Genomic DNA, 18,955 nt, shown 5'->3' with positions numbered 1-18,955 from the left:
GCTTTTGAGGGGCAAGACAGAGTGAGTGCCCTAATGTCCCCTGACATTACCTGGAAGTTGGGGTTTGGGTTGGGATATGGCAGCCAGGCAGAGCGTGAGTTCTCCTGATACTTGAAGGGCCCGTTAAAGGCCTGTGAGATGGCGCTCAGGTTGAAGACGCACACAGCGGAGGCGGCGATGCTGTTCCTGGGGGCGGAGGAAGAAAGGAGGTCAGAAAAATCCTGCAGTGACCACTCTCCCTCACAGACCCTTGGACGCCGCCCAGCGGGAGCACCTTCTAGAGACCCTCAAGATCCCAGCCTCGTAAACAACCCCAAGGAAGAAGTCAGAGCTGTGAGCGGCGCTTCCCTGTGACTTCTTTGTGGATGAACAAATACTTCAGTAGAAACAAGGCTGTTTAACAGTTATGACACTTGTAATCCTGCTGGATGGGATTAATTCACTCAGCCACAACTGGAGTGACAAAGGAGTTTTGAAAAGCCCTGTGTTATGCCTTTTAAATTCTGAAGGAAAAAGCCTTTCTCCGCCAGTGGCTGGCGCCTCTCATCCACCAGTATGTCCCCCTCACTCCATGTATCTGGTTACTTTAGTGGGCACTGGGGCAAGCTACTGCTTTTTTTTTTTTTTTTAATAATCCCCAGATATTTGTGTTTATTTGTAAACCTTTAAAAATAATCAACTAAAATCATTTTGTACAAAGTGCCTGTCAGACACCCTTCATATATTCTTTTTATAATTTAAAAAGGATGAGAGGGAAAAATTGAGAACATGCTGACACCTTGAAGCTATAATTTAGAATTCAAGTTCTGCAGAGACGCGTAAGTGCAACGACTTCAGGAGTTCAGTGACCTTCTACTAAGTGAGGAAACAGCAAAATATTTTTTGGTTAAATAAATCTGCATTTTGAATTTAGCTTTGGTTTTATGTTTTCTTGTTAATAGTTTTAGCCAATAATAAGTCCACTTATCGTTCCTCCCCAAATCAAAGGAAATTTCATAGGAACTCTAAAACAGAAATATCTGCCTTAAACTTGATTTATTTAGACAAACACAGACTCGTTGCTAGATGCCATTCTAGAGGCTTTACAAATTTCAATTCACTTAATCATCCTGAGGTAAGGGACAGTCACTGATAAGTAAAACAGGGCACAATTAGGTCGACACGCCTGCCCAAAGTCACCTGGCTACTAAATGAGGGAGTTCGACTGGAACTAAATGAGGGAGATAGTTCTGCTCAAAAGACCAGGATTTTGAATTCTTTGTCCAAGCTCTGTGTGGACAGTATTAAAACCACCCCCCTGGAAATGTAGGAGCCTTGAAGGCAGGGATGCATGTTTCTTCTGGAAGCTCTAGCACAGAAGAGAGAGTGGCAGGGAACAGGCTTATCCCCACAGCTGGGGAATAAAATGATAGGTGCTACATATGAACCTAAACATACAGCTGTTTTTACTCTCTCTTACTTTTCCCTTGGAAAAGAAGAACATGTTAAGTCAAAAAATGCAAGAAAGACTTAGCCTCTGAACATGTAACTGGACTTTAGGAAGAACAAAAAAATGGCTATGTTAGAGCAAGGAGAGCAATATGCACAGCAGGGTGCCTACCAGGGGCCAAGTAAGGCCACCTTGGTCAAGGAACAGTGTTTAATGATGATAATAATAATAATAATAATAATATCCTCCTAAGCACTGTGCTAAGCACTTCATAAGGGTTACCTCATTCCTCACAGGGACCCTACGGACGTTGAGACCAGCCTGTGTACACAGACGAACAAACAGAGGCACAGGGCGGTCACTTCATCCAAGTCACAGGCTGAGGGGAAGTAGAGCAGGACTTGCGCCTGCCTTGCACAGGGCCCCAGTGTTCCTGTTCACAACCCCATTGCTGTGCTCCCTCCCCTTCCTGCTGGTACCCCATTTCTCAGTTCACTGCATTCAATCACTCTGAACAGGCCTGGACACGTATCTGGGGTCAGCCCAGAGTCCCCCTGGGTGCTCCAGTGGCAGGCAGTCCGGACCTCTGTGTCAGTTGTTGGGGGACACTTCTTCTTGACCTTCATGGTGAGTAGAGCACCACTGGTGCACCAAATACACACACACACACACACACACACACACACACACACACACACTCCACCCTTCCCTATACCATTGTACTTGCAGTAGGGGGAGGGGAGCAAGGGATCAGACATGTCCATTGTGGTCCTTCCTTCCCACCTCCCTGGGATAGGCCTGCCTTCCAAAATTATATACCCACATTTGCCTCCCCATCCCTGCAGACAGGTGAGGCCTGCCTAGGTCTAGACTATCATGGCCTCGTGGATGAGCTTCCCTGAAGCTGGGATCAGTACTCATAAGCCCATTTGGCGAACAGACCATCAACCACGTATTGCAACCTGGCCTCCCTCAGTAATTACGGGCATGCTGGGGCCTTCATTTAGTGCTAAGAGTTATTCCTTAACTTGTTCAGAGTTCAGGTGGGTGAAAGTGGAGAGAGGTGAGCCCCACAGTAGTGGAACATAAAGTTTGCTTCTTTAGTCTACTGAAAGCTACAGAAAGAAAAGTAGAGATGTTCATCCCAGTTCTTCAATGCCTAAGAAGGGAAAAGATATCAAAATCTTCATGGTTTCCAACCCCCAACCCTGCCATTCACTATTTTTCAGCCACCAATTATAGATGTCTCAGAAAATATAAGCGAAACGTTCAGAAACTCTGCTGCAATAATATGCCATGTCCTTCAGCCCAATTCATGTCCACGGGCGTGAGGAAACCATACAGTCACGGGGACAGAGGGAGCCAGGACAGTGACCCCCCTTCCCACTCCCCAGTGTTCAGAGACCTTGACAAATATACAGAATCTAACTAAAACTATCCTATGAGCAAAAGCACCAGAAAGCTGAGTCTCGGCATTTCCCAAGCACCTAATTCAGAAATAGGAAATGACCGTCTACCGCTGGTCATCATTTTGTTCCAGTTTGCAACAGGTCTTATCAAGAACATGATCATCAGTTGAGAGGGTAAGATCAAGGCTGAGACACGAGAGGGAGGAAAATTTGGACACAGTGTAGGATTGGAGATGGATATATTGGAAAGTTGTTCGCACGACCCAATGAAAGTATTCAACAGAGAATGGAAAGATCTAGAAATTCTGCCTCTGCTAGCACAGATGTTATATACTGGGTGATTTCCAACATGATGGGTGTTTACAACACAAAACAAATTGTCTGGAATAGTCCGAAACTTATTTTTGAGAGCACCTAAACTGACTATTCACCATCTTGGAATGGCCCTGGCACAGTACTCACATAACTTTCTAAATTGTTCATTTTAGCCCAGAGCTAAGGGAATGAACAGCTAACTAAGCCAAATCCCCATTGTGTATAAAATTGATGTCAACCAAACAACTGAACATTCATCTTATGCAGTCTACACTATTTCTTAAAAAAGGTTTTGGAAAGCAAATCAACTTCAGAAACTATAAATTGATTTTTTAAAAGAAACTTATCACAGAGGGAAAATAACCTCTGGGTTGAAAACCAGATTTACAATAAAGATGGTCATGGTGGAGTGGGGGTGGGTGGGAAACCATCCATTTTGGTCTTATTTTTCTGTCTTCATGTCAGAAAGAAGACTCTTCATGGAGTAAATATTATTATCAACTGAATGTTAACACTTCAGCTCAGCAGTGAAAGATCAGAAGGGAAAGATCAACGGGGAAGTAAGATGCAGATAAAGTGACTCTTTGGAAATGCAATTCACTGGCAGGCTTTGGATGCAGGAGAGATGAGAAAGAAAAAAGACTTAGAATCCCAGCAGACATCACCCAGAACTGAGAGGTCTCCTGAGATGGAGCAGGGCTGTCCCCAGTTCTAAAACTAGAACAGTCCCAGATAAACCCAGATGGCTGGTCACCCCACCCCATTTATCAGCACTTTCAACCCATCCTGAACCAGCTCCTTTATTGGGGCTCCAATGATTGGACTTTTGTCCAAGCTGTTAGGCTAACAGTGTGACAGTTTCAAAGGTGAGCAAAACCAGAACCCACGCTGCAGAATAACCATCATCACGGGCAATGCTGAGAAAAGCGGAGGCTAGTGACAGTGTGACCTGTGGGTCCGGGGCTGCGTATGGCCCTGAGGAGCCCTATCACAGCAGATCAGCTAAAAATGGGAGACGAGTGTGGGGTCCTGTTGCAGTCCATCAGATTAGAGTGAACAGAAGATCAGAAAACTTCATACACTGTATCTAGTACAAATATTGTCAGTTATGAAACTAAGGGTATCTGCCCACAAAAGGAAAAAAGGCCATTCTTTTTTTCAAAAATATTTTAAAAGCATAATCATCGTTTTAGAAATGCCTGCCTACAAAAGTCATCTTCTAGAATAATAGCTTAAAATGCAACTCTGGGAAAGTGAGAATGTGCATTTCATATATGAGCAGTGGTTTACTCAAGAGTTATATTGTCTCAAAGATTAGACTTTCCAGACAATAGTGCTCTCATTATGCACAAATGCATAACTTGCATATAGAAACAAAAACACATCTAACACATAATAGCATTTACAAAATTACTGAGAACACCCTGGCCAATCAGGAAGAAACATTTCTCAGCAGAACAATCTGATTCTGCTATTCCAATAAGGATAGATCAAAACCTTTTGATTCATTTTATTTTCCTAATACCAGTCTCAGAAATCAGATTTTAGTGTAACATTTAATTCACCTCAAAAAAAAAATTTGGCTGCTAGCCCAATAAAATAAAAAAGGTTTCTTTTTAAAGCTACTTTTAAACCACAAAGGTCAAAAAACAGTAGACTCATTCAGAATGAGTAGAAGAGCAGGAAAAGCAATTATTCCCAGTTACATACACATTGGTGGTAAAGATGCCGTAGATCAAGTCCAGCTCAGGCAGGAAGAAAGTGCTCTGCAGCTCGTTGTAGTAGAAGGGGACCTCCCCAGGGCGGGAGCAATTCAGGCGCGCCTTCATGAATGTGGTCCAGGTGTCCTCCAGCAGGAACCGCCCCCCAATGTCGTTCTTGCAGACCCGGGCAGCTCTGGAGAAGACGGTTTTCCCACAGTCATGCTCCACAGCATTTTCTCGGAAAAAGAAGTAGGTGAAATTCCCAATGTCGTAAGATGACACGAAGTTTGGCTCTGAAAATGACAGGAAAGAAGTAAAGTCTTAACCTCCACGTGATATTTCTTTGTATATTGCCTGTTCATTATTTCTTCCATGGGGACTTGGTTTTGTGTAGACATCTTATAGGATGAAGGGGAGGCCCTATGAGCATCTTAATGGTCTGTGCTGCTGGGTAGAACTGGCCACAGTGACAAGAAATTACCATAACAATTCCACAGGTGACTTAGCAGCCAGACTTAGTGCAGGGTCAAGGAAACATGACATTAATACCATAAAAAATGGGCAGTGAAGATATGCAGCCTACTTTAGAGCAACACCTATTACTTTATTTGTACACAAGATTATATAATATTACATAACCTTCAAAAAGAGAGAAAATAAGATTAAAAACATGAAATGTGATTCATTATGCAGGGTAGGGCAAAAAGTAGGTTTATATTTTTGTTGACATAAAACAAAGCTTATTTTTATTATAATCTATTAATTATTGTGTTATTTTTTCATAAAAACAACTGTAAACCTACTTTTGCACCATCCTATATAAAAGTCTCATATCATTGTTGTATGATAAGACAAGAAAGTTTTTTGATTTTGCTATTATACACATTTATGACTGACATAATTTATGTGCTTTTAGTAAGGACCATAAAAATGTTTTCCATTTGTGAAAACTGAAACAAAAACTGAAATTGTAAGGTTAGTGTCCTAAATGAGCTTTAGCATTTCCCATTACTATGGTAATCACATTACTGTGAGGATTAACCCCTATTTTCTTTTTTCTGGGTTGCTGGAGAATCCATTTAGAGAAAGGCACCATACTGAAGCAGAGTCATTGACCCGAATATTTTTGATCTCATAATTAGCTTAAAAATAGGGATTTAAAAATGACAGAAGTATGACAAGACCTTTACTTATCATCAAGCTCATGAGGAATTTAGGAATTACAGAGATGGTCCACTGAATTTTATATATAGTATGGAAAGCATTGTTTTTATAACTCTCTATTTAAGCCCATCAATAATACAGATGATACCCTTTCAGACACAGATATGCCCTCCTAATCATCTTTAAAAACACTAATAAACAGCTTTGATTCTTATTCTTTTCTCTACTGCTAAAAGTTTTTCATTTAATCAGCAAGTGTTTAATTTTATGGTGCCATTAGAATACTATAGCAATAACTTTTGGTATTCAAAATTAATGGAAAGATAAACACAACTACTATCCACACGAATGCGTTTCAGGAATAATTAGTTTTGGGGGACAATTCAGTGGGCCTTGTATCTTGCCAGATTCAATCAGAGTGCACCAATAGCCATGTTACCATCAGGGCAACTACAACTACCATATTTTGCCATGTATAATGCACACTCACATTTTTGTGTGCATTATACATGGGATTACTGTAACCACTATTATACCCATGATATGAAATCATTATACCCATGTATAAAGTGCACCCTTATTTTTCCCCAAAAAATTTGCGTAAAAGAGTTCGCATTATACACAGCAAAATACGGGATGTTTGGCTACAACATGATCCATAACGTTACGAGTAAGACAAAGAAGTTCACTTCAGATCTGAAATGCAGACATTGATTCAGAGGCTGACATGAAGGTGGCACTGAGTGCTCTACTATTCTGTCCAGAAAGACTGTTGCTGGTTTTCGATCAAGGCATACATTCAATGCCCTTATAAAATATTTCAATTTAACTCAACTTTACATTCTAAAAATGTAACAAATGTCCTAAATTGTATATGCAATATGTTTTTGTTTCAGTCCATTATATTGTTCTTAAGTCATTAAAGAATATCAAGTAATACAAAGAGAATGTGATAAGAAATTCTTTTAATTTATAAACTACCAAACATAACAAATACATCATTTTTGCTTTAACCTGGAGTGGATATTTTAAAAAACAAACAACAACAAAAAAAAAACCCTCCCTGGACTGCATTAAAGTGTACGAGATGGAGTTAAATATATTTACTGCTACATCATGCTTTTATATTCTGGAGATTACATATCTCTGACTTGTGTTTCTTAGAAAATAAAGCAAAATATTGGGGGAAATTTTGAATATGTGTTTACAATCACTCTCTAAAAGAGAGTTACTTCTAAAGCAGACTCCAAAAGCCAAGATAGGGGACAATTACAAATTATGTTTGGTTTATACAGAAAATATACACCTAATTCTAAAGAGAGATTAAATTGTTTGAGAGTAGGTCCTGCACCCAGGTTCCTATACGTAGGCTGCAATTTGATCATTATACTGAAAATAAACAAAAAACTATCATCTTCATCAATAACAACAACAACAAAAACAACAACAGACCTTACCTTAAAAAGAGAAAACAAAGAAACAAGGCCCAGGACTAGATGGGTCTAGCCCAGGACTATGGTTACCAGCACTTGAGGATTATGTGTGAGTGGAGACCACAAGCTTTATCAAACACGCTCCCAACCAACTGCTTCTGCTACTGACTTGAGGACAGGTAGTAAAACCACATAGTAAATATCTCTCATATGTAGGAAGGCTCAAACAGGGAAATAAGCAGCAGCAAAGGTAAGAAGATTTGTTGTGGTTCTTCCAGGTCAAGGTTGGTCTACAATTTAAGAATATCTGTAGGGAGCTGATGCTGCTGTGCTGGACTCTGAACTCAGTGCTTCACATTCATATTCTAATTAAACTCACAGGAATCCAGAGGTAGATGCTGGGTCATTCTTTCTGTGTCATAGATGAAGACACTAAAGTCCAGAGATTTAATCACTTGTCCAAGTTCACACAACGTGTGGGGCAGTGCTAGGGGTTATGCCCTGAATGCAGATAGTCTGACCACATAGCCTTTACACTTATCTGACCACACTGACTACATTACACTGAAACACATAATGGGCAGCACCAGAACAATCAATTATGTTGACAATATTCAAGAAAGAAAAAGATGGGAATTTTGAATAAAGCTTTGGAAACCAAAGCGGTGAGCAGGTATATTCAGGATCATGATGAAGAGGGTCTTATACCCTCGTAGAGGGGAAGACAGACGCCTAGAGGAAACTTGGCCCTGAAACTTTGAGAGACATCAGGAAAGATACAGAGAGAAGAAAAGCAGGAAGAAGGAGCCAAGAATCCAAGCAAGGGCTTACAAAACACAAATCTTCTTGCGAAGTGATTGCCCCACCCCCACAGGTGGTGTTTCACATGGCCGCCACCATAACCCCAGAGGGCCCCTGGGTGACTGGTAGGGCGTCTAGTTCATGTTGTCATGGATTGTCCAGTCCACTGAACAATCTCACTCATATTTCTCATGTAAGCAGAGTGCAAAGTCAAGTCAAGCAGATTGGCCCATAGCTTCCTCTTTCCAGAGAATCCCTAATATCTCTTCAAGCCCTCCTGAACCAATTTTATGATAGGATGACAAAGTACATTTTACATAGACATGCTCGAACAATTTCCTGCTGAAAAGACAGGGGATAATGTGTGCTTAGTGTGTAGTGTACGCTGTTTAGTTCACTACCACACATTACAGGTCATTTTAGGGGCTAAGCTGCTTTTGGACACATACCCTGCCATCCTATAGTGGTCCTTCGGAATGCTGATAGGTCCCTGACTGAGTGACCTGCTGAAAAGTCAGGAAACTCCATTTCTTGGAAAGCAGAGCCTTTTGAAACTCAGCCTGCATCCTGTTTCTTTTCCAAAGACAACAAGAAAGCAGGAATAATTGTTAAACAGGCAGCCAAATAACTCTTGCATTTATAGATATAAATCTGGAGCTAAGGGGACGTTTGAGTCTCAGGCAGGATAATAAGATGCATATTGTTTCCCTTGCATTATTCAAGTTCTGTCTCAGGTTAAAATGCAATTCACCACCAACCAGTATCTGTCACTCCTAAGTGAACTAAACAAGTCACAAATCAGGCACTGCCTGATTATCTACAATGAATGTGAGTGTGTAAATGACGGATCTGAGGGATCCTTAATTCATTATCATTATTATTAGAGCTACAAAGGAATAGGAGGTGTGTTGCTAATTCAAAATAAAGCCGAACAAGAATATATGTCAGTTTATTATAAATATATCCATGGAGCTGTTTTATCTCACATTTGTAAAACACTGAATTATGCATTACAGTATTCTACAAAATCTGTCATGCTATAGGAAGGCTCATGTTTCGTGATATAAGAACTTTGATTTTATATCTTTACTTACATAAGAGTGACCAAGCCAAAACGAACACTAACAGGAGACCTATAATATAAGTGAACCCAGGAAAAATAAAAGCATCATCTTTAAGACAATTTTTGACCACATAAAAGCACCAGATGCTGAACATCCAAATGCACCCTTCCATTCCCTATTCTTTCCATTCCAGTGACTACCCCATTGGCCTGGAGGTGTACCAGGTTCAATGGTTCATTCACACAATTGACCAGGTCACTGTTTGCCTCTTGATATGGGCAAATTTGTCTACATCAATGAGTATGGATATTAAAGATCAAAAAGGAATTCCAGTTTTCCAGCTCAACAAAAATTTTGCTAGAATAAAAATCTCTCATAATTTCTTTTGCAAACAAAGGCCTTCTTAGGATATGCTTGTCAAAGGTAGGTTGGCCAATGCCTGGCATTGCAGCCTGCATGGATTGTGGCTCCGCCCACCCCAGCCTGAAACCTGGGGCTGGACCACTGATGTCCAAAATGCTCCTTCATCCTGGATGATGATTCAGGGCACAGAAGGACTGCTTTGCTGTGAGGATTAAAGAGATGGTTACATATAGTAAAATCCTAATGAGTGGTGGCTATAATTATTCATGATTTACTCTTGATTCCCTTTTAACAATTTATATTTGGGAAAACTTCACATAATGATAATCAAATATGCATATATTAAGCTTAAAGGTGACCAGAAATTAAGGAACATAAATACAGACATATATGCTGAGATTTTAAAATAGCAAGCTATTCCACCAAAAGAAAAAAGAGTTAATGGAAACAATCTCTACACATGACATACAGTTAGCTAGACATTATCTGTTCTCTAATGTGTTAATGTCAGCCACTATCAAAACCATTTCCACATATATTCCTAGAGTTCAGATCCTGTCCTATCATGTACATTTTTTTCCCTTGTCAAAGTTACATAAAAATGTGCTGCCTAGGTATTTATTATGGTATTTATTACAAGTGGATAACTAAACTAAAATAAATTATATTAAGTACAATGTGGTTTAAAAGCCTAATATTTCTAGTATTGGATAGACAGACAGACATACAGAAACGTGTGCATGTGCACAGACAGAAGGCATTGAGATGTATGTATATATGGCTCAATACTTCCACCTACTGGCTGTATGAAATTAGCCAAGTTATTTAATGGCATAGATTCCCAGTTCCTCCTGGTTAGGATGATGGTAACAATGTCCAACACGCAGTATCACTGTGAGAATCAAAGGCAACACATGCCAAGTGCCTTGCACTTGATTGCTATTCATCAAAATATAGATGTCTGTTTATTTAAATGTATAAAATAATAAATAAACATAAATTAATATTGAAAATATACATAAATATACAAATGAACATAAACATACACATTGGTAAACATATCCATATATACTTAACGAGCTGACTCATTAGTATGGCATTCTGTACATCATATTAGGGTCTGTGTTCCTTTCAGCAAATATGGAGCCAAATGGTGCAGAATGGCCATGCTATAGACGGAGGCTTGATGCCAGACAGAGTGCTCCTGAATGACCCGGAGCTTGCTGACCACCTGCTGAAGAGCTGTCCTGTGCACTGTGTATTCTGTGTAAAGTGAGACACAGCCTGTGACTTCAAGGACAGCAAGAGAAGACAAACAAGATACAGGCCAACAAGTAATCATAAGGATGATGAGGACAATGAGGGCTAAAGGCAGCAAAGTGAACTTGAGAATCAGAGAGGAGGGGATCAGGAAACAGGAAGATATGAGAGTGGGAAGAGGCCACCAGGCCAAGAACGGAGAAAGAGCAGCCTGAGAGAAGACCCTAGGGGTGGCCAAAAATGGAATGAAGCCAGCGTCGGCACAGAAGGAAGTGGTGGGACAGGAGGTAGAACGCCAGGCCAGGTACCCACAACGATAAGTTTGAATTTCCACTGTCACAGGAGAGACATGGAAGGGTTTTAAAGACAGCTTATGATCCAAACTCCTGTGTGTGTGGTGGTGGCAGTGGTCAGGTAAAGTGGAGGAGGAGTGGACCAAGCATGTCCTTAGTGGTCATTGACCCAGCAAAGTGAGCCTTGGATCCCAGGTCCTTCTCCTAGCACCTGGGAGAAAGGAAACCACTGCCAAAAGACTTGCAGTAAGGCTAGAAATGTTTTTCCTTCAACAGGGAAATATACCCTGTTGAAACAAGTGTTTGATGTGGATTTACAGATTCATGTAGGTGACTTGTAGCACAAGGACATGTGCTGTCTCCCTAAATGAGAACTGTCACCTCTGCATGAGCACGCACCTTAGGAGCCCAAAATTCTCACCCAGAATTCTCCTTTTTATGTCTGTAAGAGTTTCCTTAACTGGCTACTTGTCTAAATGTTCTAATTCAAAAGGACAAAGACATCCTTGTCCGTTCTGGTCTCTTACCCCAGTCCAAGCACAAAGCCCCTGGCAGCCTGTCCCTTCTCCTGTAAGATTCTACTAAATCACACATTCCTTAGCTCAGTTAGGCATATAACTGATTTCAGGACTACATATTTCTGAACATTTTGAAAACAGAAAGTTTCTATTCACCATGTTCATTTTTTTCCTGATTATATTTTAAATATATAGGTTCACTCCTTTATAGAACTAATAATTGAACCTGCAGCTTCATAACTCAAAAACCCTAAGAGTTTTTCTCATTGAAATATTAACTTGAAATCAAAGATCTTAGAAATATTTTAATACTTAAAAAGTATTTTTATTTTTTTATTTCTTTTTAAAGATTTTATTTATTTATTTTTAGAGAGAAGGGAAGGGAGGAAGGAAGAGAGGGAAAGAAACATTGATGTGAAAGAGAAACTTCAATATCGGTTGCCTCTCATACGTGCCCTGACCAGGGACCGAACCTGCAACGCAGCCATGTTCTCTCACTGGGAACTGAACTGGCACCCCTTTGCTTTGTGGAACAACACCCAAACTACTGAGCAACACCAGTCAGGGCAATACCTATAAAGTATTTTTTTAAAGACTAAGAGGGAAAATAAAGAAAGGTTTAATCGAAAGAACATATTGGGTTTCACCATTATGCAGTTAGAACAGGTAAAACTGGCATGTTGGCTTGATCTTTGTCATTTGGAATGATCTGAGTGGGGCAAGAAAGAAAAAACAAAAACAAAAACAAAAAAATGCAGAGAATACGCTATCTAATCTGCAGTAGTGAATGAAAAATTGAGAGAGGCCACTGACGGAGGATAAAGTTTAATAGAATAATATGGAGAAAACTTTACTGAAACACATAGAACTGACTATCTTATCAAGAGGATGACAGTAGAATTTATGGCTCAAACTGTAACACTTTTGAGAGGAAAAGAGAACAACATTAATATCCATGCCAGGATGCCAGGAGTCATCCAGGACTGTCACAGCAAGATGATTGTGGTCTCTAGGCAATGAGTTTTAAGTCCTTTTCCTGAGTGGTTATATATGTACTAATAAATTCCTACATAATATATTGTATTCTCTGTAATGGGGCATGTCTTCTTGGCTTGGATTTTTTTTAGGGGGTGGAATGCAGGTCTCCATGAACTTAGTGTATACATTTGGTGTCTTTGGCTTCATAACATCTTGGTGGGGGACAGAAAGGCTCATTCATCCATTCTCTTTTGAAATGTGCAAACTGAAACCCCAAATGACTTGCTGACATGTATAAAGATTTCATCATAAGGCTGAATGGATGCTGAGGTTCCCAACTTTCAGGCACTCGGTGCTGGCTGACCAAGACAGAGAGGGACACTATTTTCAAAGAGCACCATAAGAATTGATTCCTTCATGTCACTTGCTGAACTTTTGTGCCCATGAAGGCCTGTGTTAAATTATCCCACAATCTCTTCTGCTTTGTTTTTAATAATCCCAGATTACCTCTTCTCCTCTGATGGGCTTTGATTCTAAGCTTTTATAAGAAAGCTTATAAACTCTCAACTGTTTCCAAAGTTCCTATGTTCCTCTTGCATCTCAGCTTGGGCATAAAAACACAGGCACAAGGAGAAAGTGATAGAGGCAGATTGGGATGTCGGTGTTTTCTAGGGTCTTTACTAAACAAAGGGGAGGCCAGGAGCACATGGAAGGAGTCCAGCTCTGGAGTGGGATCTGTTTTCAAATCCTAGCTCAGGTGCACAAGAGTCGTGTGGCCCCGGTGCAGGCAGCTGATCCCTCTAACTTCAGCTTGCTCATCTGTAAAATAAGGATAGCACCGTCTCCTTTGGAAGACTGTGTGAAGGATTACAGATAACATGTATACGGAGTCTTCCATCCTCCTGACGAGTTATACATAGCTATGCGACTCTGCCTTGCACTTGGCGTATCACTTGAATTAACAGATGCTGACAGGTGCACAGACAGCCATGTGGTATGCAGGAAGGTTACTTATTAAAATCTTTTCAGATGAAGAAAATCAGATAAGGCTTACAACACAATTTCCAAAATACATGCATCCCGCACAAGATAGACAACCTGTCCATGCCCTCTGATGCACTGGATGAAGCTTGAAAGTTAGAAAAGAATGGCTCGTCGTGCTGGGTCATGTGTCATAGGACCTTGCTCAGCAGTGAGTCCAAGTCTCATCACTCAGCAAGGTTAACCTCCATGAGTCAGGTGTCTGACTTCAGCCTCGCAACTGCAGTTCCAGAAAGTGCCCACCATTTACAAGGACATCCTTTTAAAGCATCTCCCTAGATGCTTCTTTGGTAAAATACAAATCTTGGCTGTTCAGTATGCAATCTTATTTTTGTTCTGGCTTTACCAAGCTTCTTTTCCTTGATAAATACTGTATTTTTCCTACACAAATATAGTGGATTCCCAAGTCCCACGTGTCTGTGTTTTTGCTTGTTCTGTGAACTCTGCTTTCGTTGATGAATTTCCTGCCTTAACAAATACCATCTGTCCAGAGAGTGCCTAACACGGACATTGCAAGGAAGGTGCTGTGTAGCCTCTGCCAAAAGAGCTGTCACTATCCCCAGGGCAGAGCCCAACAAAGTCACCCCAGCTTGGCCAGGCCTGGAACGCTGATGGGTGGTAGGGACACCCAGCTCCACAAAGCTCACGTCTTCACAACGAGCAGAAACCATTTCTCTTGGAATTAAGCACAGAGGGGATTTTCTCTCTCCAAATAAATTAGGTTAATCATTGTATTTTAAAGACTATTTATTGGGTGGGTAACATCATTAACATATTTCCAACCACTGGAATTTGAGATTACAGTAAGAGTTTCCTTAACTTATAATATAACAGCTCCTAAAAAGGATCACTATTAAAATGAGAAGACTTGTGGATTTCCAGTGCCTTTGCCTCCACATGAGGTCATGGCTAGCATCTCAGAGAATGGAGGAGGCTGAGGAGTTCATCAGGACAACCCAGTAGAAAGGCAAACATTTCCTACAGAGAAGAAACAATCAGGTCGTTGAGTGTTGATGAGATTACATCTGTGCAGATGTCCACGCTGAGTTTTTAAGGCTAATTTATGAATTAGTTTTTCTAAGTTCCTACTGAGGTTTTATTCTTTGTGCAAGCACGCAGTTCCCTCAGAACTGTACCTGCACTCCCCTGTTAGCTGCAGCATGATTTACAAGAGCCAAGATATGGAAAGAGCCAAGAGTTTATCAATATATAAAATGAAATTATAGTTCAGCTATGAGAAAAAGGGAAATGCTGTCATTTCCAAAAACTTGGATGAACTGAGGACATCATAGTAGGTGAAATTAGTCAGATAGAGAAAGCCAAATACTGTACGGTACCACTTATAGGTGGAATCTAAAAAGCTGAATTCTGAGAAACAGACATAAAGTAGTAGCTACCCAGGACTGAGGTTGGGGAAAAAGGGAGAGATATTGGTAAAAGGTATAAATTTCAAGGTATAAGATTAACAAGTTCTGGAGATCTACACTGATTTTAGCTAATATTACTGTATTATGTCCTTGAAAGTTGTTTAGGGAATAGACCTGAAATATTCTTACTACATACAAAATGAAGATCATGGGGTGGGGGTGGGCGTAGAATGGGCAAAAAGGTACAGGGAACAAGAAGCATAAATGGTAGGTACAAAATAGACAGGGGGAGGTGAAGAACAGTATAGGAAATGGAGAAGCCAAAGAACTTACATGTATGACCCATGGACATGAACAAAGGCAGGGGGAATGCTGGAGGGAGGAGGGGTGCAGGGCAGAGGGGACAAAAGGGGAGAAGAAAATGGACAACTGTAATAACATAATCAATAAAACAGACTTGGAAAAAAAGTACAAATAGTTAGTTACAGAACAGCCATGGGGATGTAAAGTCCAGTATAGGAAAAGGAGCAGCCAAAAGACTTGTATGCATGACCCATGGACACGAACAATGGTGGGGGCTGCCTGAGGGAGTGGGGGGTACTGGGTAGAGGGGAGCAAAGGGGGAAAAATCAGGACAACTGTAATAGTGTAATCAATAAAATATAATTAAAAAAATGGTAATTATGTGATAGGCCAAACATGTTACTTAATACTATGATGGCAATTATTTTATAATATATAAATGTTTCAAATTAATACAATGTATACTTTAAATTTGCACAATGTTATATGTCAATTATATTTCAATAAACTTATAAAAAAAAGAACCTACAAACTCAATTTGCTGTTAATACACTATTAATTTGGAAATGTCATTTTCCCCTTTTCATGGGTTTATTGCTTCCCCAATTTGCCAATTTTTTAAAGGCAAGTTTTACAGTTTCTCTATTTTAAGCATTGGCCATTAAACATTTATTATCATGTCTTAACCGTAATCATTTAATAAGGATTATTAGTGATTAGTATTTAATGCATTAATGTATTTTCATTGATGATTAGTAATGTAATGCATTAATGTTAATGTGTTTCTCTAAACACATACATTTATTTTAGGGGTTATTTATGCAGAGGGGAAAAAAATCTAATTTTAAAATAGGTGTTCATCTCCTACCTATTCAACAATTGTTAATAGAGCCTCAGGTGTGTTCCAGGCACTAAGGGAGATGCTGAGCACACAGAGGAATAGGAATACACTATTCATGTATTAACTACTGTATTCAACAGATATGTGATGGGTGCTAACTGTGTGCTCAGTACGGTCGAAAGCATGTGAGACACATCAGTGGGCAAAACAGATGAGCTGGGCCACTGGAGAGTGTTCATTCTAATGGAGGAAAAGTGATAATGTAATATAGAGCAGAACAGCTAAGGATTAACCCTGAACATGGACGGGAGACCAAAAGTGCTAGTTGGGAGACAGTGTGATTTGAAATAAGGTGGTCAGGTGAGGTCCTATTGATAGGTTGTATTTAAGCAAGACTGGGAGGAGCTAAAGCAGTTGGCCAGGTGGATTATATGGGGGAAAAGAATTTTCCAGAAAGAACAGGGCTGGCTAACTATAGTCTATAACCTATAGCCTGTAGCCTATGGTCCAAATCCTACCCGCTGGCTGTAAATAAAGTTTCGTGAGCACAGAGTCACACGTTCATGTGTGACTGGAGATGGCTGCTTTCACGCTGCGATGGCAGAACTGAAAAGCAGCAACATGAACTGCAAAGCCTACGCCATTTCCTCTCCAGCTCTCTCTAGTGAAAGTCTGCTGGTCCCTGGAGAAAGGAGAGAGTCAGTGGCATATGCAACAGGTAAGAGGCTGGAGTGGAGGCAGCAAGGGGTCTGCAGTGAGGACACAGACTCACTGATGGAAGGTTGGCGGGCAGAGCTGTGGCTTTCTCTTCAGGGGAAACGAGGACTCTGGTGCGTCTGGATTCGGAGAACGACCAAGGGCTCCAGGACAGGGGGGTAGCACCATTATGCACATGGCCAAGAGAGGATGAGAGATCCAGCTGACTCTGGGGCAAACTGGAACTTGGGCAGAAGGAAAGAACTGGAAAGAGGGAGCAGGCAAAATCAAGGGTAGTAAGGGCAGCATAAATGCCAGGTGCAGAGGAACACAGTGAGGAAGGCGCGGTGCACCCAGGGAACAGCACACTTCCCCTAAAGAGCTCCAAGGATGTTTCCAAGGGCTGAAAACACAGGCAGAGCAGATCACACAGGCTGGGAAAAGAGAAGCAGGTAAACCTGAGGAGAATGTCCACAGCCAGCTCTGCTCTTCCCCTCAACACCAGCCCTTACTGACAGCTGGTGGCACATCCCATCACCTGGTTCATGTGGCACAAGTGCAGCAGTGCAGGTTGGACACCCATTCAGTGGCATATGGCCATAATAGTGTAATAAGAAATTGTAACTGGACCTCAAGTATTAAATCCAAAGGACTTAGCGAGCTCAAGGAAAGTTGTTGGAACCAGACTAGGTCCTTATGCTGGTTCCTGGGAGGTGTGGTGGGAAGATTACAGGCTTGGCAGGTCTTTACTTAGGGTTTCCATGTCCTGGCAGGACACCACCCTGGACAGGCCGATGCTACCATTCTCTTAAGATCAGCCCTGAAGTTCTAGGGGTCCTCAGAGGCTAGAGTTGCCAAAGGGCCTGCCATGTTCTGTGAACACATCTTCAGTCCTGAAGAGACATTTTTTGTGGCTGTGTGTTCCCCTTAGAGTTTAAAAGCGCTCGAGTCAAGCCTTCACTGTAGCCCTTTGAGGGGTAACTCAGACATGGAATGAGCTGGAGGACATCCACTCTGGAATGCTGCCTAGGAGACAGGCACCCCTTCACCTCTGGGGTGGGGAGGGACGCAGGGCAGAGCGGGCAGCAATTTGAGCAAACGTATTGCCCATCCTAGAATTCCGGAAAGCAGGGAGGAAAGGCATAACCAGTCTGTCTTGAACTAAGAAGGCAGACAATCCTGCAGTCCTGACCTCACTGGAGGCAAGAAATCAACACTGTCTGCTCAGAATGAAGGTGGTACAGCTGAGACAGGGAGGCTGTAGGTGGGCAGGGGATTTACCCACAGCACAGAGATGAGATAGAGATTGTCATCGGAAAATAGGAGACTGCAGTTTAAGATTTCAACCGTTGAGCACGTCACGATTAGGACACTGTTACAGGTTGAACTGTATCCCACCAAAAAATATGTTGAAGTCGCAACCCCCAGTACCTGTAAATGTGGAAATAGGGTGACTGTAGGTATAATTAGTTAATATGGGATCATACTGGAGGAAGGTGGGCCTCTAATCCAATAGCATTGTTCCTATAGGAAGATGGCCATGTGGGGACATAGACACAGGGAGAAGATGGTGGGAAGACAGAGACAGAGATTGGAATGAAGCAAGCACAGGGCAAGGGACCCTTAGAGCCCCCAAAGTGGGAAGAGGCAGGAAGGATCCTACCCTAATGCCTTTCCGGACAGCATGGCTCTGTTGACACCTTGATTTTGGACATCTAGCTTCCAGGACTCTAAGATAATAAATGTATGTTAAGTCACTTAGTTTGTGGTACTTTGTTCTGAGAACCCTGGGAAACAACACAGGCCACTGTTCAAACACTGTTCAAAATGCCCCTGAAGCTGTGGCTTGATATAGCAGACTGGCTGGTGGCTGGCTGCTGGAGGTGGGGTAGGAGGATGCCTAGCCTGTGCCGCTACAGCCACATAACAAATATTGGTGACTGCTGTACCAGTACTTTCATGAGTTTACACTGTGAG

The 18,955-nt window shown here is 41.3% G+C and overlaps 1 protein-coding gene across 2 annotated transcripts in view; it reads right to left on the bottom strand.

Moving 5' to 3' along the window:
• Positions 1-18,955, bottom strand: part of SEMA5A (semaphorin 5A) — a 452,903-nt gene that overhangs the window by 146,900 nt on the left and 287,048 nt on the right. For both annotated transcript variants that reach the window (XM_054578336.1, XM_054578335.1), the window contains exons 9-10: positions 4,864-5,149; positions 51-186 (exon numbers count right to left, since the gene is read on the bottom strand). In XM_054578336.1, the coding sequence (XP_054434311.1) occupies positions 51-186; positions 4,864-5,149 (422 nt within the window). The remainder of the gene's footprint in view (positions 1-50; positions 187-4,863; positions 5,150-18,955) is intronic.

The sequence above is a fragment of the Pteronotus mesoamericanus genome, unplaced genomic scaffold (genome assembly GCF_021234165.1).
Source record: "Pteronotus mesoamericanus isolate MK-2021 breed Mesoamerican mustached bat unplaced genomic scaffold, CSHL_Meso_final contig_50, whole genome shotgun sequence".
NCBI classification, from domain to species: domain Eukaryota; kingdom Metazoa; phylum Chordata; class Mammalia; order Chiroptera; family Mormoopidae; genus Pteronotus; species Pteronotus mesoamericanus.
The sequence above is the reverse complement of the archived record's forward strand: the minus strand, read 5'-3'. Positions and strand labels throughout refer to the sequence as shown.